This window comes from Chelonoidis abingdonii, chromosome 9 (assembly GCF_003597395.2).
Source record: "Chelonoidis abingdonii isolate Lonesome George chromosome 9, CheloAbing_2.0, whole genome shotgun sequence".
Taxonomy (NCBI): domain Eukaryota; kingdom Metazoa; phylum Chordata; order Testudines; family Testudinidae; genus Chelonoidis; species Chelonoidis abingdonii.
In genome coordinates this window covers 42,456,408-42,464,952 of record NC_133777.1, presented here as the reverse complement: position 1 = coordinate 42,464,952, position 8,545 = coordinate 42,456,408, and the positions used below count along the sequence as shown (strand labels likewise).

The window sequence follows — 8,545 nt, the reverse complement described above, 5'->3', positions numbered from 1 at the left end:
TTCAAATTGGACTGGTCAGGTTGCAGCTCTACAGATCCTGCTGTAGGGCTCAGTTGACCCCACTTGGGCCCCCACTCAGTTTGGATTGGGGTGGCCTGGATTGGCCCTGGTGGGTCTTTCTGTCCCTCTGGTCCCTGGGAGCTCCGGGAGCCAGGAACTAATCTACTACATACATCTGTTTTGCACTGTTCATGGGCCTAAAGCTCCCTACGCTGGATGTTGAAGAGAGGAAGCTTTTCTTGCAAAAAGGAGTCTTTGCTCTTTTCTATTTTTTCTTTTATTGGCTCAGGTTTTTGTTTAATCGAGGTGTAATTGTTGGTGTCCCTGTTGAATAAAACTGTTGTGCCGTGCACTGATTGGCACACAAGTATGGGGGTTAATGCATGTTACAGTTGAGTGGCCTGTATTTAACACTGGTATTTTTATTACAGTTTTGCCCATCCCTCCGCTAAACCAAAGGTAGATACAGATCCCATGGAGAGGAGGAGAGGGAATTGTTCCATTCAGGCCTCCATCCTCCAAAGACTTACACTGTTGCTTAATGTTATACACATGGATGGTCCCACTGATGTCAGTGGCACTATTCGCATATGTTAAGTTAAGCATGCTTGTAAGTCTTTCCAGGACCATTGTGTTTAAACATCTGCTGCTAACAGTAGTGGAACAAAGATGAGGTTTTTTTAAATGCAACATCTCTTGCTGTGTATATTATTTTTCTGTCTCACTTGTTTATATACAGACATGGGGTGTGTCTTCACACCAGTTAGTTCGAGTTATAACTCAGATATTACCACTAGCTCAAAACCTGTTCACACACAAAAATCTCTAACTGGAGTTAAGTGCTGCTGTAGGGTACATCTACATTGCAAAACAAGCCCCGCAGCAGTGAGTCTCAGAGCCCAGGTCAACAGACTCGGACTCATGCTGCAGCACTAAAAATGGGGCTCTGAAACTCAGCGATGGAAGCAGATCTCAGATCCTAGGCCCTAGCCCAAGCAGGAATGTCTACACTGCTATTTTTAGCCCTGTAGCGCAAGCCCAGCAAACCAAAGTCAGTTGACTCTGGCTCTGAGACTGCCCCCTTTTTTTTTTTTTTAGTATAGACAGCTTCTTAAGCTCCAGCTAGGTAGCATCTGTTGGAAAATCTGAGCAAGTAAAGCAGTGGGGATGCTACTGCTCAAGTTACACCTGACAGCAGCTAATCAATTCATTCTGTCATTTGAGTGTTTTTGTAATGGCGACAGACCTTGGTCATTGATGGGCAGGATCAAATCTGAGACCACTTAAGCTTTGTGTATGAGCCAATGCTGTACGCAGTGGTTCTCAATCTTTCCAGACTACTGTACCCCTCAGGAGGCTGATTTGCCTTGCATACCCCCAAGTTTCACCTCACTTAAAAACTATTTGCTAACAAAGTCAGACATAAAATGACAACAGTGTCATGGCACACTATTGCTGAAAAATTGCTTAATTTTTCATTTTTACCATATAATTATAAATAAATCACAACCCCGGGTTGAGAAACACTGGTCTAGTTTAAACAAGTCATTGTCTGTATGAAATTTTAGTTTATACGGATTTGGTTAGTGCTTTTCATGTAGCCTGTTGTAAAACTAGGCAAATATTTAGATGAGTTGATGTACCCCCTGTAAGACCTCTGCATATCGCCAGAGGTACACATACCTTTGGTTGAGAACCACTGCTGTATCAGACTCATCAATCTGTAGATGGTCTAGTGCCACCAAAGAGGGACAGAGCACCACACCAAGCAGCCATTGAATTGTGGTCTCTCTACAGGTACTCGAGTGCAGTAAACTTGAGTATGGCGAGCTATTTGTGCTGGGAAGACCCATCCATAGTCTTTCTCCTGATGATATCACTGTGCCAGTTCTCTCCCATCACACCTGCAGTCTTTCTCATATAGACATTATGAAGTGGATTTGTATCCCTTTCCAAGGGAGAGAGAATTTTAATCATGCTGTTGTTTCCTCACCTGAAGTCCCGGTCCAAATTCAGAGGTAACTTTGTAACCTTTAGAGGGAGCCTCTAAATGTAGCACTGGGTGTCTCAGGAGGGAATGGCTTAGTTGTGTCTGATTACTAGCAGAGCTCATTTAGCCCTTCAGCCTTTGAAGGTAGGTGTGTCAGCTCCTGTGCAGTTTACTGTTTATTCATCTTTGAATAAGCCCTGGAAGGTTACATGCAAAGGAAAAACTGGCTTTGTGCCCTTCTTTTGCTTCCTGGATAAAAATAATCTGAAGGTGTTTTTTTTGTTTTGTTTTGTTTTTAATCTCCCTCCATTCCAGCTACTTTCTTTTACATTCAAAATTGTTGTTTTTCCTGGAAGACACTATGAATGATGAGAGAATGAAAGGGTTTATGACACTGCAGATACCAAGCAAGTGCAACTTGATTTGCAAAGGACAGATTATTCACATTGTTTACAATTTTGTTTATTGTTCAACACCGATTTAACTCAAACACTGTGGTACAAACAGTTGGAAGAAAATCAGTACTCCTGCACCTTAAGGATTGAGACGCTCTCAGTCTACCTCTTTGGGACCCTCAGGAAATTCTCCAGTACATGTAAAATGTTTTAGGCCTTCTTTGTACATCATAAAGAAACAAACATGGGTATAACCTTTTTTCTCCTCCACTTTCATCAGTCATTTTTAAAGTGAAGGTCCAGTCTGTTCTATGTGGGCATTCTTGTTTTGATGTGTTGTGTCTATAGGTTATGAAACAGTTTAGGTCGGGGCTGTGATTTGTTAGCCCTGGGTTTTTTTATTCCTGGCTCTGACATAGATTTCCTGCATCATCTTGGGCATATCATGTAACCTCTCTGTGAAATAGGTCAGGATTAACTCCTTCATCTGCCATGTATATGGGAAGGGGGTGTTTGTTTGTAAAGTGCTTTGATATTCTTCCATTCGAAGGTGAAAGAGAAGGACAAAAGATTTTGATAAAAAGAATGAGGAATACTTGTGGCACCTTAGAGACTAACAAATTTATTTGTACATGAGCTTTTGCGGGCTAAAATCCAGCTTTTGTGGAAAGCTTATGCCCAAATAAATTTGTTAGTCTCTAAGGTGCCACAAGTACTCCTAATTCTTTTTGCTGATACAGACTAACACGGCTACCATTCTGAAAAAAGATTTTGATGTTTGTAGACAAGTAGAAGGAGGAAATACTTATTTCAATAATATTTAAACCGATGAGATTGTCTTGGACTTCATTAGTGGTTAGATATTCGGGAGTACGGAGTGAGCAGTGTGGTTTCAATTTCCTTTGATAGTAAGGAGAGTGTAGTTGTTGTGTTGGTGGGGAAGGGGTGGGTTGGAAGGGTATCTGACCCTCCCCTTTTTTCACTGGTCCAGAAATAACAAGGGATTTCTCCAAACATATCTTCCTCAGATATGTCTTCCTTTTGGGCCTTTCTTGTAATGTCTTCTCTCCCATGCTCGCTGCACTAACTTGATTCGAAGAGTGTAGAGGGGAAGTTGAGGTTAGCTTTGGTGTTGCCTGTCTCTTGGAAAATATATTCATGTTATCAGTTTTCTTCTTTTTGTCCCCTTCCAGGTATATCTTGTCAATTGAAAATGAGGAGGAGATCCGAGAGTATGTAATTGACCTCATCCAGGGGACTGATGGGAAGAAGAGTCAGTTTATAGAAGAGCTGGTAACCCGATGGAGAAAGTCCTCTCAGCCGGCTTCCGACCCTTTGCCAGTGTACAGAAAAAGAGACGGTGGGTCAAAGTAGAGGGTGGGTGGTAGGATGAAAGTATCAGAAGTAACCAAAACTTACTTGATTAGCAGATGCTAGTAGGGCCGCAAAGCATCTTCTGCAGCTGGTCCTGGATCTCCCTTTCTGCCTATTTTGAAGGTTTAAAACCAAGTGATCACCCTCCCCAAGAGGTCTTCAGTATTCACTGCTGCTAGCTAACACGCCTTCCTCTCTCTTTGCACAACCCTTTAGAGATTTCAGATGTGCAGCGGGCTGGAGACCAAGGCAAGAGAGGGAGACGCAAAGGAAGAAACAAGCAAGAAACATCTCTGTATGCTGAGCCGAACCTACCTGCAGAGGAAGTAAAAACACCTCTTGATCTGGCCAAGGTGAGTGTACCTGGCAGCCAGGGCAAAGTGGCAACTGTGGAATGCAGAGCAAATGGGTCTCACAGAAGAACAGAAGGAAACAGATGGCTTTGTGCAAGCTGCAACTAACTTCTAGCAATAGGAGCTAACTGTGTGAACAGATGTATCTGTTCTGGGGATTCATTAGCACTGGTAGCATGGGACATTCTTTACTAAACGACTGCATGTAACATGGCCTGGAGCAATACCACTTTGGACTAGGGTAGCAGATCTAACAGACCACAAAAAGCAGACCTTCGGGGCTGATCACTTTAGTGGAAACCTCCAGTACCTTTTAGGGCTTGTCTACACTGGCACTTTACAGCGCTGCAGCTTTCTCCCTCAGGAGTGTGAAAAAACACCCCCCTGAGCTGCAAGTTTCAGCGCTGTAAAGCACCAGTATAGACAGTGCAGCAGTGTTGGGAGCTATGCCCCTCGTGGAGGCAGGGCCGCCTGGGGTGGGGGCAAGTGGGGCAATTTGCCCTGAGCTCCGCAGGGGCCCCCACGAGAATATAGTATTCTATAGTATTGCAACTTTTTATTATGGAAGGGACCCCCGAAATTGCTTTGCCCCAGGCCCCCTGAATCTTCTGGGCAGCCCTGTGTGGAGGTGTTTTTTTGTTTTTAGAGCACTGGGACTGTTTTTCGAGCACTGCCACGACTACACAAGCCATGTTAAAGCACTGCTGCAGCAGCACTTTAATATTGCCAGTGTAAACTAGCTTTCAGAATAACTAGTCCCACTGGAATGAATGGGGCAGTTCACACGTTGTTTCAGGCTCTCCGCAGACCCATGCTCATAGTACTGCATTGGCATATGCTCTGTTTATATTTTCAAGATTCTCTGCACAACAATGGGGACAAGAGACATAATTTAAAAAAAAAAATGAAAGCTTGCATTAATACATGCAATAGACATTGAAGATACCAATCACCAGAAGCAACGTAAATGATTATGCCTGGCAGCATTAATGTATACAAAGCTAACACTGAAATGGAAAAAGTAGCGTGTGTCTTAGATTTTGACTCATGTCTAAGGGTATGTCTACACTGGCAGAGTTACAGCACCGCTCAGAGAGCGCTGAAGGGAAACCGCGGTTGTGTGTTCACACTGTCAGCTGCCTGCGCAATAGCATGTTCACACTTATGGCACTTGCAGCGCTTTTTGGAGCGGTGCACGCTGGGCAGCTATCCCACAAAGCATCTCTTCCTTTTCTGCTGCTAAGAGTTGTGGGAAGCAAACGCTATCAGAAACATTACCTATAATATACAATGCCTGCTAGAGACCTGAAGGAAGCGAGAACTCACTTCAATGCTCAAGATGAAAGAGGACTTGAGGGAAAAGATTGAGAATTCCACTAACCAGTCACTCATGCAGCCATCATCCATGGTATCCTGTCCCATCTATCGTCAGAGTCACCTTGGCATAAGATAAGGTATACACCTGAGAGAGATGAACATCAAAAGTAACTTGCCAGTCTTGATAATATTGTGCTTCAGATGAGAACAGTAGTAAATTACATTATGTCAAATTGTCAAAAATCATGGAGAAATCCTGCTCAGGTGGTAGTGGAGGGTGGGAGAAATGAGTTGTGGATTAGATGTGCAGTCCATAGAGCTAGCTTTAGCATTAGAAACCTACAGGCCATTGGTTTCAGCATATAGCATAGGGCTTGAGGCCTATTAACTCTAGCACAGATAAATAGTCTAATGATCACCCTAAGTTCTGGGGAATTGGAAATAGAATGTGTAGAAGGGAATTTTGTCCATTATGACACCAGCCAACCACAGGAACATGAGCGAATGCCCGCTTTTGGATAGAACATCCGCAGCGGTCTGACAACAAGAGTGCCACGGCAATGAATTGATGTATATGGTAAGTTGAGATCATCAATATACTAACCTACAGGAGAAGGACACCTCAACTTTAGTAGTGTGAGGAAATATAAACAAGGAAGAGGGGAGAAACCCCAACTGAACAGGCGTTAGACATAGTGGTATCAGCGTAACATATAAAAGTTGTATCCAGCCCGTGGGCAGGAGGAGAGAGGGAGGCAGCTATTGGAAGGTGCCAGAATGATGGCTAGTGGTGATGAGGAAGATACTGGCTAACATTTCAGGTGGTTCTGTAAGAGACAGTGTGAGTATATTGATGTTCAGATGTACATTCTATGTCATATCTATCCACCTTGCTGGGTTAGAGAGTTTGTGACTTTGCTAAACACGGGAGGGTTCCTAAAGGGTGAGTGTTGCAACTGTGCACATCAGGATTCCCAACTGAACAGTAATTGTAATAATACTTGGCCTGATTTTGGGACAAGAACCTGTCAAACCTCAGAGTGATTACTGGGAATTCATAACTGATCAATATAATTAATACATAATCTATAGATTGTGCTACATATGTGAGCTAAAAGGTGTCTATTCTCTCAGATATTTGTGATTTCTATCTGCATTTAGGCGCATAGGTTACTTTATAGATGTGTCAGGAATGTGGATTTACTGTGCTATAACATTTGCCCACCTTGTTCAGCACTAGCACTGTGTATTGCAGCAATGTGTTGGCTGGGGCTTTTGATTGCTGGTCTGATTTTCTATACTTTTTGTTTGATTTAACAAAACCTAATCTAGGTTCCTGATTGCAGAATCCAAGAACTTTCTCTCCATCACATAGAACCCAGGCAATTCCAGTTTGTGAAGAGAGGGCACAAAGCTGAGCAGTCCTTCTTTCATGTAAATGGTGCTGACCTTTTCTGAGACTTGCTTCTGTTCAGTGATATCGTCCTGGTTTGAATTTGGAGTCTGGTCCCACTTTCACTCAAACTGGCCAGGTGGCTGGCTGGCTGTTTATCCTCACTCTTTGTTTAAAGGGCCCCTGTTTCTCTCTGATGTTTGTGTTGCAGTCAGAATGCAGATTAAATTCACTGTTTGCTCTTTCTAAATTAGGCACAGGAGATGGGCAGTGATGGCAGTGTCAGCAGCACCTCCAAGAAAAAGGCCAAATTCGTCAACTTGTACACCAAGGAGGGGCAGGACAAACTGGCGGTCCTGATCCCCGGACGGCACTCCTGTGAGTGCCTGGGCCAGAAACACAAACTCATCAATAACTGTTTGACCTGTGGCCGTATTGTCTGCGAACAGGAGGGCTCCGGCCCCTGCTTTTTTTGTAGTACACTGGTATGTAACCCCCTGCTTTTTTCTGTCTGCCATACTTAACTGCAATCTATAGTGCTTGGGTCTTGGAGATGGCAAGTGGCTTGATTAACCCCACTAGTTTCTTATCTTTCCTGTAAATTAGCAAAGTTCTCTCCTTTCCGAATTGGCCTGCTCAGATCAAAGTCTCTTAAGAACAGGGATTCTCAAACTGGGAGTTGGGACCCCTCAGGGAGCCGCAAAGATATTACATGGGGGGTCGCGAGCTGTCAGCCTCCACCCCAAACCCCATTTTGCCTCCAGCATTTATAATAATGTTAAATATATTTGTGTTTTTAATTTATGAGAGTGGTGGGGGTCACACTCAGAGGCTTGCTGTGTGAAAGAGGTCACCAGTACAAAAGTTTGAGAACCACTGCTTTAGAACCTGGGTCCTCACTAAGGCTGTAGGGCAGGGGTTGGCAACCTTTCAGCAGTGCCAAGTCTTCATTTATTCACTCTGATTTAAGGTTTCGCATGCCAGTAACACATTTTAACATTTTTAGAAGGTCTCTTTCTATGTCTATAATATATAACTAAACTATTGTTGTATGTAAAGTAAATAAGGTTTTAAAAATGTTTAGGAAGCTTCATTTAAAATTAAATTAAAATGCAGAGCCCCCTGGACTGGTGGCCAGTGTGAGTGCCACTGAAAATCAGCTCGGGTGCCGCCTTCGGCACACGTGCCATAGGTTGCCTACCCCTGCTGTAGGATGAGAGTCTGTGCTGTATCCAACGTGCAGCGGAGTGGGGGAGTAAGGTAGTTTTAAGCCATCTGTTCACCCTTCTGATTTTGGGTGACTGCAAGGGCTGGAGAGGCTGCTGCCGTAATTTACATAGCTCTGGGGGCATGCCTAAATTATGACAGCTTCCTGGGGCTTCCCTATGGGCCATAGCACTGCAGCCCCCTGGCACACTCACTTTGCCTGCCAGGGCTTGCAAAGGGATCCTCCACAGTACCTGCACTGGGGAAAGTCTTCTCCAGCTGGAACCAGGATATTTGTGCTGCTTTGGCTCTTTAACCCAGTATAAAGAGGCTGGAGCAGAAATTTAGCATTTCATTCTTATATTTAGAATTTTTTTTTAATGATCTTTACATTCAGGAAGGGCTGGGAGGCAAGACAGGATCAAATCAGAAGGTGCCTCCCAAACAGGATTTTATGTGATCAGATTTTCTTTGCCATTCAAGCTCACGTGTGTCCTTCCACAGAAGGACATGAATT

General features: G+C 43.8%; 1 protein-coding gene across 4 annotated transcripts in view; it reads left to right on the top strand.

Moving 5' to 3' along the window:
* Positions 1–664: 664 nt before the first annotated feature.
* The window catches only part of TRIP4 (thyroid hormone receptor interactor 4), a 54,283-nt gene continuing 46,402 nt past the window's right edge, over positions 665–8,545 (top strand). For 2 of the 4 annotated variants that reach the window (XM_075069446.1, XM_075069445.1), the window contains exons 1-3: positions 3,135–3,745; positions 3,976–4,112; positions 7,077–7,307. In XM_075069446.1, the coding sequence (XP_074925547.1) occupies positions 3,544–3,745; positions 3,976–4,112; positions 7,077–7,307 (570 nt within the window). In that variant the 5' untranslated portion in view covers positions 3,135–3,543. Of the gene's footprint in view, positions 2,019–3,133; positions 3,746–3,975; positions 4,113–7,076; positions 7,308–8,545 lie in introns of those variants that run through there. The other 2 variants (XM_032791180.2, XR_012656526.1) reach the window with 2 other exon arrangements.